The sequence below is a fragment of the Pongo pygmaeus genome, chromosome 16 (assembly GCF_028885625.2).
Source record: "Pongo pygmaeus isolate AG05252 chromosome 16, NHGRI_mPonPyg2-v2.0_pri, whole genome shotgun sequence".
Classification (NCBI taxonomy): domain Eukaryota; kingdom Metazoa; phylum Chordata; class Mammalia; order Primates; family Hominidae; genus Pongo; species Pongo pygmaeus.
In genome coordinates, this window is record NC_072389.2 from 73,063,976 (window position 1) to 73,088,067 (window position 24,092).

At 39.3% G+C, this 24,092-nt stretch overlaps 1 protein-coding gene across 7 annotated transcripts in view; it reads left to right on the plus strand.

Moving 5' to 3' along the window:
• Positions 1–24,092, plus strand: part of MAP2K5 (mitogen-activated protein kinase kinase 5) — a 260,525-nt gene that overhangs the window by 23,385 nt on the left and 213,048 nt on the right. For 6 of the 7 annotated variants that reach the window (XM_054451151.2, XM_054451149.2, XM_063652330.1 and 3 more), the window contains 3 exons: positions 14,144–14,213; positions 19,227–19,267; positions 20,183–20,250. In XM_054451151.2, the coding sequence (XP_054307126.1) occupies positions 14,144–14,213; positions 19,227–19,267; positions 20,183–20,250 (179 nt within the window). Of the gene's footprint in view, positions 1–3,625; positions 4,227–14,143; positions 14,214–19,226; positions 19,268–20,182; positions 20,251–24,092 lie in introns of all 7 variants that reach the window. The other variant, XM_063652331.1, reaches the window with a different exon arrangement.

Below are 24,092 nucleotides of genomic sequence, written 5' to 3' on the forward strand. Positions count from 1 at the left end.
TTGGTTCTTATGATCGAAATTTAAGGAGAACCATTTGGACCTAGCCTTACAGTAGGTTTTGGTTGGTGGTCCTCATGATTACCAGCATGTTCCTACAAATTTGCATTGGTCTTTATTTTGTAGGTTCAGTTTGGCTCTGAAGTTTGAGTCCAGGATTTGGTATAAAGGCATAGGGAAGATACTGACAGATTACCACATTTTTATTGTTTTTTACAAAAAGCTTTTTTTTTCTTTTGTTTTTGGTTTTGTTTTGTTTTTGAGATGAAATCTCATTCTGTTGCCTAGGCTGGAGCACAGTAGCCTGATATCGGCTCACTGCAACCTCCTCCTCCTGGGTTCAAGTGAGGCTCATGCCTCAGCCTCCCGGGTAGCTGGGATTACAGGCTCCCACCACTACGCCCGGCTAATTTTTGTACTTTTTGGTAGAGATGGGATTTCTCGATATTGACCAGGCTAGTCTCGAACTCCTGATCTCAAGTGATCCGCTCACCTTGGCCTCCCAAAGTGCTGGGATTACAGGCATGAGCCACCACACCCGGCCAGAAGAGCTTAGTTTTTCATATAGAATTCAGTAAACCTGTGGTCACCTTAGTATTTCTTTAAAAGCCATATGTGGGAAAGCAAAAATAGAGGCACTTTTACCATTAGTCCTTTAATCATTCTTTTTCATTGATTACAAAGGTTAAGTAAATAAACAGCCTATATCTCTGCATAAGAATAAAAACAAATTTGCAACCTCTGAGTTGAAACTTGAAGAATTACTTTTTCCCCCTCTTGGATGCAAGCATTTTCTGGCTTTGGGCCAGTACAAGTGTACATTTTTATCAGTAATTTAAATAGATTTTTGTATTAGACCTGAAAATGTTGCCTTTTTAATTGAAAACTTATCAATTATTTAAATCGCTAGCAGCCTGAGGCTGTTAATTTTATGAGTGCCATAATAATGGCATACAGTGGTTTTTGATACATGTGACACATGGAATATTGTATTATGGTAAGGATTTGTCATGACAATAGGTTGTTGTGTGCTGTTAAATAATAACCAACATATTAAACCAAAGTCTGTTGTCACACATTAGTACTATTTTATGTAAGTTATTTAGAAGTTGTATTCTTTTCTTCATTAGATATATTTTTAAGAGATAATGAGAAGAAAACAAAGCTATAATAAATTGTCTTTTAAGAAAATGTAAAGTAATTTGGTCTCCAAGGAGATATTTAATGTATTGAAAGAATTCAGCAGCCAAGTGTTATTACAGCACCATTGTGATAGCTGCTCTGCATTTTGTTATGAGTTTGTGTTAATCAACAATCTGTTTTTATAGCATAGTTTCTTGTAAGTTATGTTGTTAGAATATTCCACTTCTGGGATCATGGCTTTTCCTCTGACACTATTGCATCTTTTTAATTCCTCCATAAAGTATTTTTTTAATTATAATTTGAAATGCTTTATTAGAAAAAAAATACGCACAACCTACATATTCTGAAAACTAAATACCTGATCATTGCTAATTAAATATTCCCTTAATGTAGTTTAAATTTTGTTGTTGTTGTTCTCATTTCCTCCTCTCATTTTCTAGAAAGATTGAAAATAGCGTGCTGCTTTTTTCCATTTTTTTGTGTTTGTTGTCTGGTAGTTCTATGGAGGCCCAGTTCTAGGAGGGGATTATTTTACTGTTAACCTCTTCTTTTGGGTGACCTTTCATTAAGAAATTTAGCCAATACATCTTGCTTTTGTAAATAGATTTATATTTGTTTCTGCTAAATCCTGTGTCCAGGGATTTATTACACCTGGTTCTCTTAATATTGAGAGGCTTGTGTGAGTGGAACACAGTATTAACAAAAATAATTTTCATCATTTTGTCTATTCTCACTCTTTATATCATTTTTTCCCACATTGCCAGAAGAGTATGGCATACATTTTACTGTAATGCCTCCCATTATGAGACCTTGTATTATATTCAGTACAAGAGTCCTTATATTTAAGTAAAGTGTAAGTATTCCCTTTGGTGTATTTGACCACAGTGTACCTTGTTAGAAGTTGAGTACTATGAGGGAAAAATACTTTTTGACCTGTGGAGCACCTTATAAATTGGGATATGATTGGCTTTATCCTAGTATACCTAACTTGGACATTGCCTCTAAAATCATGCAGTTACTCAAGTAGAATTGGAAGGTAACCACAGAGGTTTTGTTCAACTCTTTCATTTTACAAATAAGGACATTGAGGCCCACAGAGAATAGAAGATTCAGATATCAGTTGGAAGTCACATGGCTAATTAAAGGGAATGCCTGGATACAGACTCTCAGTCTCTTTGCTCCTGGTTGTTTTAAATAAGGTTTTTGTTGTGGTATCTGTTATAGTCCTGCTCAGCTTTGCAAATACTGCTTTTTCCTGCGTGTAAAAAATAATACTTATTACCAAAATGTCACTGTACTTGAGTTTGTAGAGAAATGTAAAAAATACTCTGTTGGGTGGGTGCAGTGGCTCACTCCTGTAATCCCAGCACTTTGGGAGGCTGAGGCAGGTGGATCATGAGGTCAGGAGATCGTGACCATCCTGACTAACACTGTGAAACCCCATTTCTACTAAAAATACAAAAAATTAGCTGGGCGTGGTGGCATGCGCCTGTAGTCCCAGCTACTCGGGAGGCTGAGGCAGGAGAATTGCTTGAACCCGGGAGGCAGAGCTTGCAGTGAGCCGACATCACACCACTGCACTCCAGCCTGGGCGACAGAGCAAGACTCTGTCTCAAAAAAAAAACTCTGTGGGCGTCTGAAAGTTTAAAGGTTTTGTCCTTACCTACAAGGCTGTGTTTTACCTTGTTTACCAAATTTGTTGTCCATTTAGAAGTTGAATATTTAATAGCATCAGGGCCTTAGCTATTAGGAAGTTTTCTTTAAAGAACAAAGAAGTTGGAAGCTCATTTTCCACATGGTGCTTTCAAACATGCCACATATTAAATAGGTTCTACTTTGAACTTTGCAGGTGGCAAAATCAGTTCAGCTTTCAATGAGTTGTTAGTCCCCTAATTCAATGCAATTCATCCAAACAACTGATTACACAGTATATTCTTCAGGGAAGGTGGAGAAATGGTGAAAAGAATGAGAAAGGGAAACTGAAGGAAATAAATTGTTTTGGGAATTTGTTTATTTACTCAAATAATGACAAGCTCCAAGCTGTAAGTAAAGTTTTTGTTTTGTTTTCTTATCCTAGTCAAAAAAGAAAACTTTTTTCCAGAGACATATTATTTTAATTCTCTTCTCTGTGTTGTTTGGAACATTTGGATGCCTTTGAAATAGTGATAAAAGTGTAGTGACCCCTTTTAGCCCCTGTTGTGATCTATGTTGGAGCCTGTTTGGTAGCAAGGAGCAGAAGCATATTCAAGTTTGCATCAGAACGAGGGATTTATTATGTGGCTCTTGGAAGCAAAGGAAAAGATAAGCACGAGCAGGCCTCAGTCTTGGTGGCAGCAGGGCACTCTGGGGACCACTGGAATAGGAGGTTTGGACCACCAACATTTTGTCATTTATATGGCTCTGCTCCCAGTTCAGTTCCATCTCTGTGGAGGGTTCCGCTTAGCCTATTTATAACGAAATGTCTCATTTGGCTTGCTGTCTGCAGGGCCTGATAGTCCTGTTTTATTTAAGTGGCGGGTTCCCTGAAGCTACTATTAAAACTTCTACTTTAAGAGGAATAGCAGAATTGCTACAGCCTAAAAATCAGGTGAAAGGTCAGTGTGGACACTACCCCAAGCTAACCAAGGTAATAACTCTGAAAGTTTCAGCTGAGAGGATCCCATAAATTTTGGGCCTGTTGCTGAATACAAATTTAAACTCCTTCTGCCAACACGTATTACCTTAAACTTAGCCAATTTGAATTTCATCTGCTATTGGCTGCCCAAACTTCTATGAAGACCATCTGGAGCTCCTTAAAGTTCTTTATGGTTTTATCCAAATGGTGTTATCATAAAACTTGGCCAACTTGCTGTCATTTTCACTTTCAAGTCATTAATAAATACATCTATCCAATAACATGAGCCTATAAATAGGGCCCAGAGTTGGTCCCTGTTGACCTTCACATTGTGATTTTCTTTCTCATCATCTAATCAATCTGTGACCATATGTGGACCCTCGGTCGAGTCTTTCAAGGAAGAACTTGTACACATTGTAGTCTCCTCATGACAGGAGCAATGAGTTATTGAGGAGTCAGAGCCTGAAGCCAGGTAAGTAAATGTAGCTATTAATTTGATATTCAAAATAGATTGGCTTCATATGTTATTTTTGACTACTGGGGCAGTTGTGTGCTTTGTGAGAGGTCAGCATCATAAAGGAAAAGCCTCTTAATGTAAAGTATGAGAAATAATTGAAAGAAGGTATAACTAATGATACATCTGAGTAGGGTTATAATGGAATTTGTAGCCATTTGATAGAGTTAAGATTGTTGAGTTCTTCACTGGGAAAACTAATAAATTAACTGTGGACTGCAAATAATTGGTTAGTTTATTGATTATTGCTGTAATTACTGACTGAGCTACATATAATAGGGTATGCTTGCAGTATTGACAACAGGAATTTGAAAATTTTATCATTAGTATGAAAAAAACAGCATGAGTATTCCTTATAAGTGAAATACTGTACCAATTATGTTGTCTGTTAGGCATGCTAAGGAGAGATTTGAGAAACTGTCCTGTTATAAATATATGGAAGAATAATAAGTAGGCCTGGTATCTCCTCTGTACATGAGACTTGCTGCTGAATAAGTTAGAAGGTATGACCAACGAGAGTCGTTACTATGTCTATATCAGTTCCTCTCTGGATTCTTCCTGTAAACATTTGTGCCGTGTCTGTAATGTGCTAGGCACTATATGGCAGTGATTTCCCAGGTTTTTGAAGGCATAGTCCTTATTGAAAATCTGTGGGAAGTTGTTTATTTTTTCCCCCAGAAAATTCACATAATGCAGCATTTCGCCAGCTTCAAGGATCTCCTAAAGCCCATATAGATCCCAGGTTAATACCTCTGGCATAAGAGGAAATAAAATATACAAGGCATGGTTCCTGCCCTTGTTGAGCTTCCAAAAGAGAAACAGTATTCCCCACAATACCCATTTACTTTATTATTTATAGTGCTGTAATAATTGAGGGGAAGGGAGGGGATACTGACTCAACCTCGATAAACCAGTTAAATTCTACCACTGTACTTTGTCCAGATATCTCAGTTGCCTTGTTTTGTGGTTTCTGTGTCACCCTATTGTTGCGAACATGTTTCTTCTATGTACTCTTACTTGGAAATGAGAGATTCAAGGCACCGTTTCCTATTTCAAGATTTTTTTTTCAAGTACTTTTTAAGAAGGTTTCCCATATACCAGCTCCTTTAATTTTGATCTTCTTAACATCTTTATAAGGTCAGCAAGGCAGGTTTTTTCCCTATTTTTACAGCAGAGGATACAGAGGCATAAACAATTGTGTGCCTTTCTTGAGGTCACACAGCTAGTCAATAGAGAGCTGGGGCCTGAGGTCACTCACTCGCTGGTTTGTTTCCTCATTCATCCAGTCAGTTTTTCATGCAGCAAATGTTTATTGGATAGCAGTTCTCTGGCCAAGCGCTATGCAAGGTGGTGGGGGTGCAGTGAGCATACAGTTCAATGCCCTCCAGGAGCCCATGGTCCAGTCAGGGAGATTAACAAAAAACGAAACAGAGTTCAGTGTGGGAAGACAAGAAAAACTCATAATTACCAAGCGGAGTGATAAATGATATAATACACCTAAGCATTAGGTGCTCCATGAGCACAAGAAGTGTCTAATCTAGCTTTGGGGACCAAAAAGGCTTCCTGAAGAGGGCAGTGTCCAGGTGGAGTAAGTTAGGACAAGGGGACTAGGAAGGATGTTTGGGGCAGAAAGAAAAGTGTGTTTAAAGAATGCCTGGTGAGTCAGTAGGAGCTGCCTGTGATTCAGTCTGTATGGACAGTGACAGGGGAGAGGGTGGGAGATGGGGCTTGGAGGAAGGTGGGTTAGACCATGGAGGGCCTTAGCTTGAGGGAACAGGGAAGTGACATGATCATATCTCATATTGTCAGAGGCATTTGAGCCATAGCGACTCTGTGTTAGTCTGTTTTCATGCTGTTATCGGAAAGGGGTCCCAATCCAGACCCTAAGAGAGAGTTCGTGGATCTTGTGCAAGAAAGAATTCAGGGTGAGTCCACAGTGCAAAGTGAAAGTAAGTTTATTAAGAAAGTAAAGTCGTGAAAGAATAGCTACTCACTCCATAGAGTAGGACGTTCCCGAAAGTAGGAGGATGAATGTGCCCACCCTAAGTATGATGTTTGTTTATGTATAGGATAAAAAAGGATCATGGGGAGATGTGCTCTGCTACAAGGGTTTGTGATAAAGGATTCATTTTCTTAATTACTATATTTTGCAAGAATTGATATTAACCTTTTTTTTTTTTTTTTTTTTGAGATGGAGTCTTGCTCTGTTGCCCAGGCTGGAGTGCAGTGGTTCGATCTCGGCTCACTGCAAACTCACCTCCGGGTTCAAGCGATTCTCCTGCCTCAACCTCCTGAGTAGCTGGGACTACAGGCACCTGCCAACACGCCCAGCTAAGTTTTGTATTTTTAGTAGAGACAAGTTTTCACCATATTGGCCAGGCTGGTCTCGACCTCCTGACCTTGTGATCTGCCTGCCTCGGCCTGCCAAAGTGCTGGGATTACAGGCGTGAGCCACCGTGCCTGGCCTGATATTATTTTGTTTAAAGCAAAATTAGGAATGCATCTGTTCTCAAGATATTAGGATATCAGGACATTCCTGAATCTGGGTATATTTAGTAAACATTATCAATCTGTTCCCTTAATCATAAACAGCTAGAGCCTAGGAATACCTAACTTCCTGGGAATGTAGCCCGGGAAGTCCCAGCCTCATTTTTCCTAGCCCTCACTCAAGATGGAGTTGCTCTGATTCAAATGCCTCTAACAACATTGCTATAAAGAGCTATTTGAGACTGAGTAATTTATAAAGAAAAGAGGTTTAATTGACACAGTTCTACATGGCTGGGGAGGCCTCAGGAAACTTACAATCATGGCAGAAGACAAAGGGGAAGCAAGTACTTTCTTCCCAGGGTGGCAGGAGAGACAGTTGGGTAGAGGGTGGGGCGGGAGTTACCACACACTTTTAAACCATCAGATCTCGTGAGAATCCACTCACTATCATGAGAACAGCAAGGGGGAAATCCACCCCCATGATCCAGTCATCTCTCAGTGGACCCCTCCTCCAATTCGACATGAGATTTGTGGGTGGGGACACAAATCCAAACCATATCAGACTCCATCTTGAATAGAAGCTGGGTAAAATGAGGCTGAGACCTGCTGGGCTGCAGCCCCAGAAAGTCAGGCATTCTTAGTTACAGGATGTTTAGAGTTAAGGGAACAGGTTAATAGCGTTTACCAAACAGACTCAGGACTTAACAGACCCAGGAAATGTCCTGATGTCCTGATATCTTAAGAATAAAAGCATTCTGAGTTTTGCTTTAAAGATAATATCTTTAATAATATCTTCTTGTGGAAGACAGTAGTTACACAAAGATGAACAATCCTGTGTCACCAGCCCTTGTAGTGCAGCACATCTCCTCCATATGGTTTTTTGCTTTGTTATCTTACATATAAACAAGCATTGTACCTAAGGTGGATGTGTTCCTCCTCTTAGTTTTGGGAACACCCAGCTCTGACTGGGTTTATTGGTGGAGCTATTCTTTTATTCCTTTACTTTCTTAATAAACTTGCTTTCACTTTACTCTGTAGAATCACCCCAAATTCTTTCTTGCACGACATCCAAGAACCCTCTCTTGGGGTATGGATAAGGATCCCTTTCTGATAACAGTATTTCTCAAGAGTGGCTTGGGGTAGAGAATTTATGAAGCATGGAAGCCACTTAGGGGGCTGTTCCCTGTGAACGACAATGGTGGTCACAGGACTGGTGAGAAGTTAACAGATTTGAGAAGTAGGGAGGATGTCAAGTTAATAAAATTTAGTAGGCTGGGCATGGTGGTTCACGCCTGTAATCCCAGCACTTTGGGAGGCCAAGGTGGGTGGATCACGTGAGGTCAGGAGTTTGAGACCAGCTTGGCCAACATGGTGAAACCTCATCTCTACTAAAAATACAAAAATCAGCTGGGCATGGTGGTGGGCACCTGTAGTATCAGCTACTCGGGAGGCTGAGGCAGGAGAATCACTTGAACCCAGGAGGCGGAAGTTGTATTGAGCCAGGATCGCACCATTGCACTCCAGCCTGGGTGATAGAGCAAGACTCCATCTCAAAAAAACAAAATAAGGCCAGGTGCGGTGGCTCACATCTGTAATCCCAGCACTTTGGGAGGCCGAGGTGGGAGAATCACGAGGTAAAGAGATCGAGACTATCCTGGCCAACATGGGGAAACCCTGTCTCTACTAAAAATACAAAAATTAGCTGGGCATGGTGTCGGGCGCCTGTAGTCCCAGCTACTCAGGAGGCTGAGACAGGAGAATCATTTGAACCTGGGAGGCGGATGTTGCAGTGAGCCGAGATCGTACCACTGCATTCCAGCCTGGGCGACAGAGTGAGACTCCATCTCAAAAAATAATAATAAAAATAAAATAAAATAAAATTTAGTGATTGAATATGGGGGAGAAGAGAAGAGAGATGGTTTGGATTACTTCCAGATTTCTGGTTTGGGAAACAGGGTCATAGTGATGGTATTTCCTGAGACCATAAACCCAGGCAGTAGAAGACAGGTCTAGGGTCTGATAGGGGATAGGAGAGGAAATCAGTTTTGGACCTGTTGAATTGGAGGAGGCTCTGCACTATCAACTGGTTATGTTTCAGAACTTAGGAGAGAAATCTGGGCTGGAAATAAAGATTTGTGATTCATCAGCTCCTAATTAGTCTCAGTGATTCCTCTGGTAGTTGAAACTTTGAAGTGGCTGAAGTAACTCAAGGAGAGTGTAAAATGAGAAGGTTAATGAAAAACAGTGGGGGAAATCCTGCATTTAAAGGAGAGATGGGGTAATAACCACTTACAGGAAACCAAATGGAGTGGTTGGAGAAGTAGGAAAACCCATGGAGGTGGCAGGGCGGGGGAGGGGGGAGGGGGGGTGGTTGTGGCCAAAGAAAGAGCCAGAGGTCACCTAGGTCACCCATCAGCACAGACGTCTTCACACTACTTCGCCAGCCTCTGAAAGATCAGAGGATATAACCTAACCTGCACAGGGTGTGAGCGAAGCCACAGCTCTCCACCAGCTCAGCAGTCTACCAGGTAACCCTGCCTATTTAGGTAAATGTTTTGAGGTATGAGAAATATGAGATAACCTACTTCTTAACTTGTAAGCAGTAAATATACATTGTGTGCCCTGAGTGCATGGCATGGCCTAGAATGAAAGGAGTAATTTTTTTTGTTGTTGTTGTTGTTTACTGATAAACCATTTGCTTCATCTGTTAAATAGAGGTGATGATACTTACAGAATAGGATAGGATTGTAAGAAACTAAGTGAATAAACATAGATATGTAGTGCTGAGCCTAACACACATAGGTATCCAATGAGTGAGGGTTAGTTCTCTCCCTCTATCTCTATCTCTGTCTCTGTTTTCTCTTCTTTTTTTCTTTCTTTCTTTCTTTTTTTTTTTTTTTTTTTTTGAGATGGAGTCTTGCCTTGTCGCCCAGGCTGGAGTGCAATGGCACGATCTCGGCTCACTGCAACCTCTGCCTCCTGGGTTCAAGCAATTCTCCTGTCTCAGCCTCCTGAGTAGCTGGGATTACAGGTGCACACCACCACACCTGGCTAATTTTTGTATTTTTAGTAGAGACAGGGTTTAACCATGTTTGCTGGTCTTGAACTCCTGACCTCAGGTGAGGTGCCTTGGCCTTCCAAAGTGCTGGGATTACAGGCATGAGCCACTGCTCCCGTCCTTCTCTCTTTCTTAATAGAAAATTTGTGCCTCATAAACTTAAACTGTGCTGTTTTGGAACTCAAGTTTTTTAAAAAATATGGCAGATTTCCATGGAGAAAAAAATGTAATTATTGATTGAATTGTGCCATTAGCATTAGAATTAGATTTATAACAAATATGAACACTGTAGTAAACTTGCAGACAAAACAAAGCAAAAAATTGTACTTGTTATCCCCTTGTTGAATCTGGCCCTCTGTTTCAAATTAATTAGATTTTTGGTAACTATGCTAAACTTTGTCACATCCTTATTAAAATGGCTGAAGAATTTTGAAGAACACCTCAGAGGGACTCTGAAACTAATCTGAGTCTAGTACTGGAGATTCCATTAGCAATTGCAAAACTGATTAATCTTTTACTCAGTTAGCTTATTGATTATCGCTGCAGTTACTGCATGTAACGGATTATGCAAGGGGTAACAGGAGAAAACACATTTTATAATTGCTGCTGATGTATTCAGTTTGGACACAATATTTCATACTCTTTATAATTGTTTCTGCACTTTTAAGTGCTGCAACACTTCTAAGATAGAAAGTTTGCTTAATATTGTTTCAATATGAGGAGGTGTACTTTTAAATTTCTTAACTAATAATGCATTACAGTTTACCAAGTGCCTTCACTAATTTTATTGCTGCAGTTTAATTTTTGAGCCTCACAGTAACCCTATATATTAGGGTAAATATTTTTACACTCATTTGGAGGAAACTAATGTTTAATAAAGTTAAATGTCTTCCTGAAGGCTACACAAGTTAATGAGTGGCAGACTCAGAATTCAACCCCATTTCAATCAGTAAATATTTATTAAACACCTACTATGTGCAGAGCTTTGTGTTAGGCCTAATAAATGCCAGGATAAGATTATAGACCTGAAGATGAAGTTATTTGGATAACTTGAAGTAATATTATGAAGGTTACTTTGTTACATTTCTGTCTAAGCTATTATGTTCAGTATCTTGGTGTACAAAGTTTAGGGGTGTTTTTTTGGTCGTTGCTGTTTCTTTCTTTGTTTTTTTCTTTTCTTTTGGTTATGGTCATTACTGCTTATTTTATCACTATTTAGAACAAAATTGGAGAGAATCCCTTTAAAGGAAGAGTATATAGAAATGACACTAATAGATCCAGATCTAAAAACAATTTGCTGGCCATGTGCGGTGGCTCACGCCTGTAATCCCAGCACTTTGGGAGGCCAAGGCAGGTGGATCACCTGAGGTCAGGAGTTTGAGACCAGCCTGGCCAACATAGTGAAACCCCATCTCTACTAAAAACACAAAAATTAGCTGGGCATGGTGGTGGGCGCCTGTAATCCCAGCTACTTGGGAGGCTGAGGCAGGAGAATTGCTTGAACCTGGGAGGTGTAGGTTGCAGTGAGCCAAGATTGTGCCACTGTACCCTAGCCTGGGTGACAGAGCAAGACTGTGTCTCAAAAAAAAAAAGAAAACCCCAATTTGTTTTGCAGTTTATTAGTTGCTGTCTTCTCTGTTTTCCCATGTGAGCCTACAGCTATCCTCTGGGTAGATCCTGTCTTGATTTTACAAATGAGTAACATGAGGCACAGTGAGCATTTCGTCATGGAGGTCACATGCTCGGAGACAACAGTTAGTGATGAAGCTCCTGGGTTTGAGCCCTCTGATTCCTTCATGTGCCTTGCTCATCTCACTGAGCAGCGTGGACCTGGTGGCTGGTCAGGACTGCTCTGTGCTAAGAGGTACCATGCATGGCCCTGCATTTTATCCTTATCCCATGGAGAATGCTTCGTGGCAGTAGCCTGAGTTTCTAGGCCTAGTGCCTTGTTGGTGGCTGTTCCTCAGGGGCCAGTTGTGTAGGCCCACACTGTGGTTTTGATTACCTCCCTTTACAGGATGTCCTTGATGGTGAATTACTTTGCTATGTGGAACATAACCTTCTCTATTAATACAGACACAGATCAAATGCAGTAGTCCAGCAGGAGAAAATATACTTGGATTTAGAGGAAATATAAAAAACAAAAAACACAACCTAACTACTTGCTTTAGAGAAACTGTTAAGTGGCATACTTGATATCATTACTGTGACTGTGTTAATCGTAATACAGAGAGATGTTTATAGATGGCTTAAAAATTCTCACAATGATTATAAAAGTGTATATAGTTTGCCAGTTGATTTGGCACAGACCTAAAATGAAAGGAAAAGCATTTTTATTTATTTATTCTGTGAGGTAAATAAATAAAGCTGGAAAACAGGTCAATTTCATGCATGCAAGGTTTTATAGTAGGAAAAAAATGCATTGCACCTGTTCTGACCCTTTACATTTGAGGTTATTTGTTTTCAGACTTGACCCCAAGCACCAGTTTTAGACATCTCTATAATTAACTTGTTAGATAAAGCATAAGGATATTTTATTTGTCTTGATTTCTAGGACAATGGCAAAGTAGTAACTGAAATTACTAGCCTATTGTACATAGCAGTTAATTAAAGAAAAGCATTAACTATAGGAGAACACCACCACTGCTGTTGTCTTGTATCAGTACAAAAAGGCAGTAATTTTTTTGACAGCCACTGATTGGAAAGTTGCTTGCAGCCTTCCAGAAGCAAGGGGGTACATGCTGTGGATCAATAACCGGCAAATTTCCCATTAAAAAGAATACCTGAGCAATGTTCCAAATAGCCACTGGCATCTTAATTTTCCATGGAAACCTCAAATACTTATGTGCCGAGGACAAGTCATTTTCGGACAATTTTTCCAGACTACTTGTTAACAGTTATTGCTGTCCCAAAAGGTTGACAGCCTACATGATTGATATTTCATTTACTTGTCATCACTGTTTGAGTAATGGCGAGTGCTGTATTTCTGTGGTTTTAAGGAACAGGATCTCCTGAAAGACATTTGCCTTAGTATGTATTCCAGAGAGTGTTTCACATGTTTATGCTGTATGTATATAAGTTTTTATGTCTGTAGAAGGAGAGAATCACTTCCTTTACAGTTTGAAACCCTTTGGAGAGCTGGGTACACTTATATCAGTCCATAGCTATCCAACATCCACCTTCACTTTATTTGTTATTAGTGCAAACAGCCTTAGATATATTAATTTGTGATTCCCAAAATGATGTAGCATTTTATAGCTCCCCTTTATTTTCAAGAGGAAAAAAAAAAACCTTGCTCTTGTAATAATTTTAATGTACAGAAAAGCAATAGGAAGATATATGTGATATCTTCTAAAAAAATAAACTTCTAAGGAATGTCAGCAAACAATGGTAATCAAGGAGGGATTTCCTAAACATATAGTATTTAAATAATATGTACATGTTTTTAATATAGAAACAGTGAGGATGAAAATGATGTTCTGCTCTTTGACAGCCCCTCAAAACATAAAATCAGCAGTTTTCATTGTGGATATTTTTCCACCAGGAGCATCACTTTGTTATTTGTCGAGCATTAGAAGATATGAGAGCACAGAAGCCATCTCCAAGTTAGGTGGACATATGCTTACAAATTAGCGGAGTGGTAATCAAACCACAGTACCACCTCCTGAATAATTTGTGTTTACTAAGGAGTGTGAAAGCTTTTTCACTTAAAACTTTATTTTTTGTGTGCAGAATTTTACAGTGCAATTTGATCCGTACTAAAGTGTTTATAAGGCTAAAGTATAAAAGGTATGTTTGTTTGAAACTAGGCTACCTTTTTATCATGTTAATCCTGTCATCTTTGGATGGGTCATATTTTGTTTGCTATTTCCACAGTCTCTGTGATTTAGATTTCCATTATCTGTGCATTTTATACGCAGATTGAATAATGTTTGATTAACTGGCATGTAGGTCCAAGCCCGATGTGAAGCTTCTTCATTTTGCTTTGCAAAATCCAGGGAAAAAGAGCAAGAGGCAATTTGGGAAATTCCACTAAAATGCTTTATGTGTCGTCTAAATATGTATCATTTTCAAATATTTCTTAAATACTAATTTAAAGTCTTAATCAACACTTTTAAAGATAAATGCCAGGGTGAAGGCTAACAGACTGGACTTTCAATCCTAAATATTCACTATAGTCATTTTGATGTGCCGGTAGGGGAAAAGTATTCTCAAGGCTGATATGTATATACCAGCAATTTACAAAAGTACTGTGAATTAAACAACCCATAAGTGTCTGTTCCAGTATTCATACATTACTGAGTAATCTCTTTCTATAATCTCTTTGCAGTATTATTCCACAGTAATGGAACAGCAAGTAAATGGACAGTTAATAGAGCCTCTGCAGATATTTCCAAGAGGTAATGTTGAGCAAATTCTAATCAACAATGATTATTTCAGTAAACTGTTTCATCAACAGTTATGTTTCCAAAGGTTTAAATGCACATAACATGATGTTTAGCTCTTAATTCGAAAAACAAAAGAAGTATTCATTATCGTGGGGATTGCAGGCTATATTATAGTTATGGCAGATAAAATATCTAATTTACTAGAGTAAATTAAACTAACTAGATTGTTTTTTGTTTTTGAAGTACATACTTACATTAGCTTAAAGAACTCTTTTGGGGGTCTACATGGTTTCTAAACCAAGGCAAATGAATGACTGTAATTCTGGATATTTATAAATTGTGGCTCATGATGGTGGTCAAAGCTGCTATTGAGGAGAAAGCTTTCAGCTAGTACAGAAGCTAAGATTTACTGAGGTGTTAGGAGAGAAATTTTGGTGGAATGTTTGGTATCTGGTTTTTTGAGGAGGTATTTTCTAAATAATTGAAATTCTTCATAAATGGAAATTTGATTATCTCCAAAAATATGAGCTGATGAGAGTAAGTTTCAGTGAATCACTTGGTCAGAGAATTTTCTTTTTCCCTTTTAGGTTTGGCAGTACTATCCTTGTATCAGATATGATTGTTCAACCGTGTATAAATGTTCCCTCAAAATTTGAATAATGGTGAAAAAGAACAGTTTAATTATATAAACCATTAAGTCTTTCACCCGTTATACATTGCCCCACTTGGAATCCATGTTTTCTAAGTAATGGAACAGATAAGGAAATTCTCTAAGTAACTCTTCTAGAAATAACTTAATTGAAATAATTAAAAGTTAAACTTACCTTCGTTAACTGATACTGTACAAATAATCATGGTATGAGTTTTCCAATTAAACATTCTAGACTTTCATTACCTGTAACTCTCTGAAGTTTGAATGGCTCAATTAACCAGTAGGCTCCTATTTGCACTGATAAAGTCTCCAAAGGCAGCTGGCTTGGCCAACCCACAAGAAGATCTGGGTTCAAGAATAATACTGCTCTTCCAGCATATGTGTGGGCGGCAGAATCAGGAGTGCTTAGTATATTGCTAGTAACTTATTGAAGTGCTAAGTAAGTACAGTTGGGCTATTTAAGGCCAGTGATAGTCCAAAACAAGGATTGTGATTAATCCACTTCTGTTGTACTTGAAGAATAAGCACCAAAACAGAAAAAAAGAAGTGTTGCTATTTCTGTTTATTAGTCCAATGATTAGGATGTAGATTATTTCTTTTTTTTTTTTTTTTTTTGAGACAGAGTCTCACTCTGCCACTAGGCTGGAGTGCAGTGGTGCAATCTTGGCTCACTGCAACCTCTGACTCCTGCCTCAGCCTCCTGAGTAGCTGGGATTACAGGCTCGTGTCACCACACCCAGCTAATTTTTGTATTTTTAGTAGAGATAGGGTTTCACCATGTTGGCCAGGATGGTCTTGATCTCCTGACCTCATGATCCGCTCCCCTCGGCCTCCCAAAGTGCTGGGATTACAGGCGTGAGCCACCGCGCCCAGCCGGGAGGTAGATTATTTCTTAATGTTTCCAGTGACTGGAGAATTTGGGCAAGTTTTAAAATTCTTTCTTCACAAGGAGTAGTATTTTACAAACTGAAAATTTCCATTAATTTCTGTATTGACATTATAGCTCTGCCATAGAAAACCCTAATTGCAGTATCCTGGAGAAATATACTTCCAGGCAGGGCACAGTGGTTCATGCCTGTAATCTCAGCACTTTGGGAAGCTGAGGCAGGTGGATTGCTTGAGCTCAAGAGTTTGAGACCAGCCTGGGCAACATGTCAAAACCCTGTCTCTACCAAAAAAATACAAAAATTAGCTGGGTGTGGCGGCACACTCCTGTTGTCCCAGCTACTTGGTGGGCTGAGGTGGGAGGATGGCTTGAGCCCAAGAGGTTGAGGCTACAGTGAGCCATGTTTGTGCCACTGTACTCCAGCCTGAGTGACAGAGCAATACCCTGTCTCAAAACAAAACAAAACAGAACAAAAAAACACACACTTCCAATGTTGTGGGTCTTCATTTGTCTCTAAAAAATTTTTTTTAGTTATCTTCATCCAAATTCTTTCAAGTTTTGTTTGTTTTCTTTCCTTTTGTGAGCAGTCCTGTCATTCTCACTGTTCATCGCATTATGCTTCTTCCCATGATAATCACAACCATTTTTAGATGTCTGCTCTGTTAAGGCATTAATATTGCTTTATGCGTCATCATCTGTAATCCTCCTGATAGTTCTGCCTATTAGGTATTACTGTTTCCAATTTATGGATGAGAATATTGAGATTCAGAGAGGTTAAGTAACTTCAGAGTCACACAGCTTATAAGTGCTTACTATGCCCTTTGAGTAAGAATTTCATTTAAATTATAATATGATTAAAATGGAAAGGCATATATATAAAAATATAATTAGAGTGTGCATGGGAGTAGTTTGGAGGGCTTGTTTTGGAGTGGAGAGGAGTATATTATGGGGAGAGGATACTTAAAGGAGGAAATTATATGAGCTGTCATTGTCATATGTAGTCTTAGCATAAAACCCACTAGGCTGCAATAAATTGTTAAACATAGTCTTTCTAAGCCAAATTTAAATATTTCAGAATATGAGACTGTCTTTTTATTTCTGTGTTTTTTTAATATGCTATGGTATAATTGTTTCTAGTTTTTGGTAGTCTTTTGCTTTTTGCTACCTGTCTACATCGCATGTACATTTTATTATATGTAGATAGGTGAAATTATGCAAATTTACATAATCGACATGTAGACCTACTGGGTATATTTCCTGTGTCTACCTAGTTGGTTAGAGGCCCTCAGATCTTAAATTTTATGGTTAGGCCCCATGTTAAAAAGAATCTTTAGACTGAACAAGTAGGAAGGATAGGAGAAAATGATTGTTTCCTTATTTATTTATTTTGGAGACAGAGTCTCACTCTGTCACCCAGGCTGGAGTGCAGTGCGTGCTCACTGCAGCCTTTATCTCCCCAGGCTGAAGCAGTTTTCCCGCCTCAGCTCCTGAGTAGCTGGGGCTACAGGCATGTGCCACCACGCTGGGCAATTTTTTTTTATTTTTTAATAGTGACAGGGTATCACAGTGTTGTCCAGGCTGGTGTCAAACTCCTGAGCTCAAGCAATCCTCCCACCACCACCTCTCCAAGTGCTGGGATGAAAGGCATGAGCCACCGTGCCTGGCCATAATTCTGATCTAATAACATGTTCTCCTCATTCCAAGTAGCACAGTTGCCTTGGATAGTAACTCCCAGGTCATGTCTAAGTCCTCTCCATTGTTAAAAGATATGTTAAATATTAATAAGTGTGAACATTGACTAGCTTTATAGTAATTCCTGACCCGATAACTTTAGGAAATATGAGGTTACTGGGTTTTTTGACTGCTGTTTACATCTCCAGTTATAAAAGTTTGAGAAGTCAATTGAGGAGTGAGGCAGATGTTAAGGTTAGAGATAAGAGTTGATGTTTGTCTCTGATTCCTTGGCTAGCCACTTTGTTTAAATGAAATGTATGAATGCACTGCTTACTTCAGTGAAAGTATTTTGAAGTGTTGTCTTAGGAAGTATTGATGGTCCCTCAAGGACCAGACATCAAATGCATGTGATTGTAGTTCAAAAGGTTAATTTCCATTTTAAGGAAAGAAGATTTTGAGTCTTAATTTTAATGCATTTTAGAAAGGCAAGTAAAAACATTTTATTATGGTTTAGATATATTTTCTAGGAAAAATAACAATAAATTTGAGTATATTTGAAATATACAAAATGAAAGCAACTGCAGTGTTTTGTAATTATTACCCATATCTTCTCTCTTTTTTTTTTTTGAGACAGAGTCTCACTCTGTTGCCCAGGCTGGAGTGCAGTGGCACGATCTCAGCTCACTGCAAGCTCTGCCTCCTGGCTTCACGACATTCTCCTGCCTCACGACATTCTCCTGCCTCAGCCTCCCGAGTAGCTGGGACTACAGGCGCCCGCCACCATGCCCAGCTAATTTTTTGTATTTTAGGTAGAGACGGGGTTTTACCATATTGGCCAGGATGGTCTTGATCTCTTGACCTCATGATCAGCCCACCTCAGCCTCCCAAAGTGCTGGGATTACAGGCGTGAGCCACTGCACCCAGTCATTACCCACATCTTATTATTAAACAGCTCTATTTCTTGTTGTCAGAAACAGGAAAACGACATGTACATCTGAGAGAGGAGCAAAAAATAAAAAAAAAAATCAAATTAATTCGTCCCCAAACAATCAATCAAAATTGACAGCCCCTTAACATGCAATTTGTAGGGCACTATAGTTTACAAATAGAAGCAGTCTGTAACATAAGCGGGAGGCTTTTGTATTTTTAACATTTGTTGAAGAAGCATTTGCTGAATTGGAAAAGTACTAACCTGTAACTCAAGATTAGAAATTAATATTCTTTTTTCCTGGCACTGCCTTATCTCTAGGACTAAATCTTAGCATATGTCAAGATTTGCAAGAAATATAATAAAATTAGTTATATATCTGTATTTTAATACATTTGACTGCTTATGGCTGTGCAAAGTAGTATTCAAACTAGAATGTTCCATTGTAGAATCCCTAGCAATCTTTTTGGCATTAAAAGATCCTTTTCTCACCCCCCTTGCCCACAAAAAAATCCCTTAGCTCTTTTCAAAGTAGTTTAAGTGATAGCAGATATACAATGTAATAGAATGAGGACAGATTGCAGAAATTTGAATTATGAAAGGAATCTAATCATTTTAGCTCAGTTAACTTGATTTTTATATGTTTTAAGCAGAAATTGGAATTTATATGAGGTGGTGTCAGAAAGCTCTTTGCATTTATAAATGCTCACTCCTGCAAGTTAAAACCCTGGTTCATAATTCCCACTTTGGGTCTTGGGAGCCACTTTTCAATCATTTCTCTCTGCTAATTTTGGTGTCACCCTCATTTCTTTTTAAACGATTCATTTTGAGCAAATTTGTAAATGGCCCTGATGTGTTCTACAATTTAGTCAATTACTGTTTCAGCCTGCAAGCCTCCTGGGGAACGGAACATACATGGCCTGAAGGTACGAATTTCAATAATTGTTTCAGTAAAGTTAGATGGATTTGTAATGCTGTGTTCCACTTATTGAAATGTCAAATAAAACTGCACTTTCTCAAGCTCTGACAAGCAATCCTTTTATTTTTTTTAAATGGGAGGTGGAGGGGGATTCATCTGTAGTATTTGCTCAGTATGTGTATATATTTGCATACTGGGAGTTTGGTACTGTATTTTCAATTATTTGGAATTGTTTTGTTGGTCAGTGTCTTCAGGATAATCCTAGGTGCTGGTATCTACAAAGATTTTTGTAAGAATATAGACTTCATTTCAGTGATTAATTAAGCACATAAGCATATTGCACATGGAATACCCTCTCTTGACATATTTATGCTAGAAACATATATCTAGTTAATGTCTTTTCATTCTGTGTATTTTGAATTCTGGATTTCTGTTTAGGGCTTCACATCTGAAAGAAAAGCTGGCTTTTGTATTAGGATCAAATATTTCATAATTAATTATTTGGACCTCATTTTTTAGTGAATAAGAAACATTCTACATACAGTGTTCTGCTTGGTTGCAGAGCTAGAAGGATATAACTTAAGGTTCACTGCTAACCCCTGGGTATATTTTTAATGTACTTTTTGAACATACTGTTTTTATATGTATTCTAGACAGTGAGTTGGATTTTCACACTGTTTATCTCTCCTTTTTCATCACTGTTTAAGTATTTAATGGAATAATGACAGGAATAGAATATTATGTAATGTATGGGTTATACGGTTTTGTAACCTATATACTGAATAGACTCCAACTGTGGGTCTGTCTAGCAACAAGCTAATTAACCTTCATAGTGAAATGAGAAATTTGTGGCAAATTATAGGTTAATTAGAACTGTGTCCTCAGAACACAAGACTGATCAAGATTCTTTCTTTACTTATAGGTGAATACTCGGGCCGGACCCTCTCAACACAGCAGCCCAGCAGTCTCAGATTCACTTCCAAGCAATAGGTGCGAGCAAGCAAGTGAAGTGTGCCCTTGATGTGATTTATCTACAGAGTTGGGGTGGGGTGGGGAAGAAGCTACAAAGAAATTTGACCAGTTAGATAACCTAGCTACATATTGACCAAAGAGAAAGGACCTCATATGGAAAGATGAATGTTTAGATTTAGACTGGGTGCTGAGAAGGCTCTCTGGGGAGAGTGACATTTCTGTTTTGACCTGAAGGATGAGAAGTACGTCAAGAAGCACAGAAGGGCGTTTCAGATGGAGGGAAGAGGGTAGGTGAAGGCCCTGAGGTGGAGAAGGAGCTCAGCATGTTTGTGAGTAGGCCAGTTTGGCACAGGGAGGGGTGCTGGGTTGGGGAAGGGATTTGGAGAGAGGAGATGAGAGAGCAATAGGAGTGATAGGAGCTAAGGAGGTAGATAGGACTTATCATGCGGGGCCTCATAGGCCCTGTAATGTTTGAATTTTCCTCTCGGTGCACTGGCGAGCAGTTAGAGGGCTTTTAGTAGGAGAGGGACATGGCCAGCCCTATGTTTTTAAAAGATCCTCTGCCTGTGGTGTGGCGAATCAGCAGAAGCTCCAATCTAATCCTGCCCTCCTTTGATGTTTGACTCCCTACTCCTTGCCAAATGGTCATCAAACCTCTTACTGAACATCCCTGTCGGAGGAATGCACTTTATCAGCCAACGCAGCTCCTTCCGTTTTTTATTCGGCTACATCTCAGAAGGCTGTTTTTTGTGAGCTGAGATTTGTCTTTCTATAGCACCCACTCATAACGTTTTAGTTAAGCCCTCAGAATGTGCTTGTTCCCTCTTCCAGGTCAACAGCTCTTCCAGTCGTCTTCCCTCCAAACACAGTTCTAGATTTTCTGTCTCAGTAAATTCTCCCACATCCAGTCCATTGCTAACTCCAGATAACTTGTCAGTCCTCCTTCACTGCGTCCTAGGCCTCCCTCAGTGCCACACCCTGTCAGTCCCCACACTTGTGGGTTCTACCTTCTGAGTAGCTCTCCGTCTTTCTACTCGCCAGTGTCCCTGCTGCTGTGTGAGTTCCAGCTCTCCACATCACTGCCACAGCCTCCTGAGAGTCTACTCCCTCCGTTCTTGCCCCATTCAGCCCCTCCTCCACCCTGCAGCTGGAGCCATCTTGCCATTGCACAGTCCTGAGCTGCAGTCATTTCCTACTTTAAAACCTTCACTGCTCTTCATGCTTTCACGATGAAGTGTAACCTCCACAGCAGGTGAGCAGTGGCCCTTCACATATGAGTGCTCTGTGTACTCCAGCTTGCTGGCCCGCCTCTATACCCCATCCCACCTGACATTCCAGCTTTGCTGATGAACACATAGTGCCCTGAATGGATCACTTTCTTCTCTCTGCTGGGCCTGCATTTTCCCGTTTTCCTGTTTCTTTTCATCCCCACCTTGACCTTCAGTCTGGCTAACCTTGGTTATCTTTGAGGACTAAATTATCTTCTTCTGAGAACTGTCCCTGATTACTACCCATCTCCCAGTGCACACCAGGGACCTCTCTAGGAATTCCTGTGATACCCCCTTGCTTGCTTGTATTGTAGCAGTGAGCACATTGTATTATAATCACCCCTGTCCTTCAGTAGATTCTATTCTACTTGAGGACAGTGACTATAGCATATTCATTGACAAAGTTCCAATTCCCAGCGTGATGCTTGCCACATAGGTTATAGTCAATCATGTTTGAATGAATGAATGCATGAATGTATGTATGAATTACTTATATTTCTTTTACATCTTACCTCTGGACTAAATTCTCCCAGCTCTTTCATCTTTTCTGATATGACATTATTTCTAGTCCCCTCATCCTTTTCTCTTCTTTGGATATCTCAGTGTCTCTCTTCAGGTGTCGTACTCAAGTTACAGTTGTAACACATTTAAATTTAAAAATGTTTTTATTTTATTACTTTTTTAGAGATGGGATCTCGCTCTGTTGTCCAAGTTAGAGTGCAGTGGCACAATCACAGCTCTCTGCAGCCTTGACCTCCTGGGCTCAAGTGGTCCTTCCACCTCAGCCTCCGAAGTAGCTGGGACTACAGGCTTGCACCACAATGCCTAAGTGGTTTTTTTTAAATTTTTTTTAATTTTTATTTTGTAGAGACGGGGTCTCACTGTGCTGCCTAGGCTAGTCTCAACTCCTGGCTCAAGCAATTTTCTCACTTTGACCTCCCAAAGGGTTGTGATTACAGTCATGAGCCACCACAGCTGGCCTTAAAATGTTTTTAAAAGTGATGTTTGGATAGCTTAGGTCACCGTGAACATGCAGATAAATGAAATATTGAGTAAAGTGAGTCACAAAGAAATTGCCAGGATACAATTTTTTCTTTTTTTTTTTCTTTTTAACCAGACAAAGTTGATAGCCAGATACTAGCATAATGAATGAAACAGTATTTTCCTCTATTACTCTCAAAGCATGGGTTGTTTTTTCTTTTGCCTTAGGTGAATGACTGTTTATTAAACTGAGTTTACTAATCCACATGGTGTTCCTAGGCCATAATTACTGAATTCAAGTCCCACTGCCAAGGCAAGGCCTTTCCTAACTACTTACCTTTCTCCTTCTGTAAATTAGGATGATTAAACTTTCCATCTATCTACTGCTGGTAGAAAGATTGATGAAGCTGTATTACGAATCACGTTTTATTTCTTGGATGAAAGGCATTTTATAAATGCAGTGAATAAAAATGTTATTAATTCAAGTTTATAACATAATGGAATATCTATGTAGAAACCTTGCCTGGGCTTTGTTTGGTTGTGTCTTTACAATAATTGGAACTATCCACTGGGAGTCATTTGTGGGAAAACTAGGATCTGAATGTTTCCCAGAAAAAAAAGTGTGTGTGTGTGTGTGTGTGTGTTTGTGTGTGTGTATAAGAGATAGATGGACTTCGAGCAAGATCTATACCTTAGAGGTCTGTATTTTAGTATCCTTTATAAATTAGGGATAATAACTATACCTAAAGTATAGTTATTGTAAGGATTAAATTAGGATAATAAGCATTTAGCACAATGCCAGCACATGGTCATCACTTGATAAATAGCAGCTGCTATTATTATGTTAACTGGACTGATTTTAGGCAGCTGTGTATTTTTTCCATATATGTTTCCGCTTTCATCCTATTCTACAAAATTGTTAATTGCCAGTTTAGTGCATCGATTCTTAGACGTGGTAGGACATTAAAGTCAAGAAACTTGGATGAAGACATACTTTATAAAATCTAGGAAAATAGGGACTCAGTCTCCATAGTTTACATTTGACCATAGCAAAAGTTTAAGATGTATTTAGAAAGAAGAGTAATTATAACTTGAAGTGGTAAAGTGTGATGAAACTTGAAGTCTGAGATTCTCTCAAATGTAACCTATTAAAGGTACCAAATGGAATATGTATATTTCATATTAGGTCTTGAGTCCTTTCTCTTGTTTTCTTTTTCTTTTCTTCCTTTCTTTCTCCTTCCTTCCTCCCTCCCTCTCTCTCTCTCACTCTGTCTCTTTCTTTCTTTCTTTCTTTTTGAGACAGGGTCTCATTGCTGTCACCCCCCCATTCTGGAGTGCACAATTACGGGTCACCACAGCCTCGACCTCCTGGCCTCAAAGACCCGAGTAGCTAGGATTACAGGCACGTGCCACCATGCCTGGCTAAGTTTTTAATTTTTTTAAGAGATGGGGCCCTACTGTGTTGCCCAGGCTTGTTCTTGAACTCCTGGGCTCAAATGATCCTCCTTCCTTGGCATCCCAAAGTGCTGGGATTACAGGCTTGAGACACTGTGCTTGGCCCCTTTTGCTTTCTGATGTATTTATGATCTTAATGACTTGCTGCATTACTAC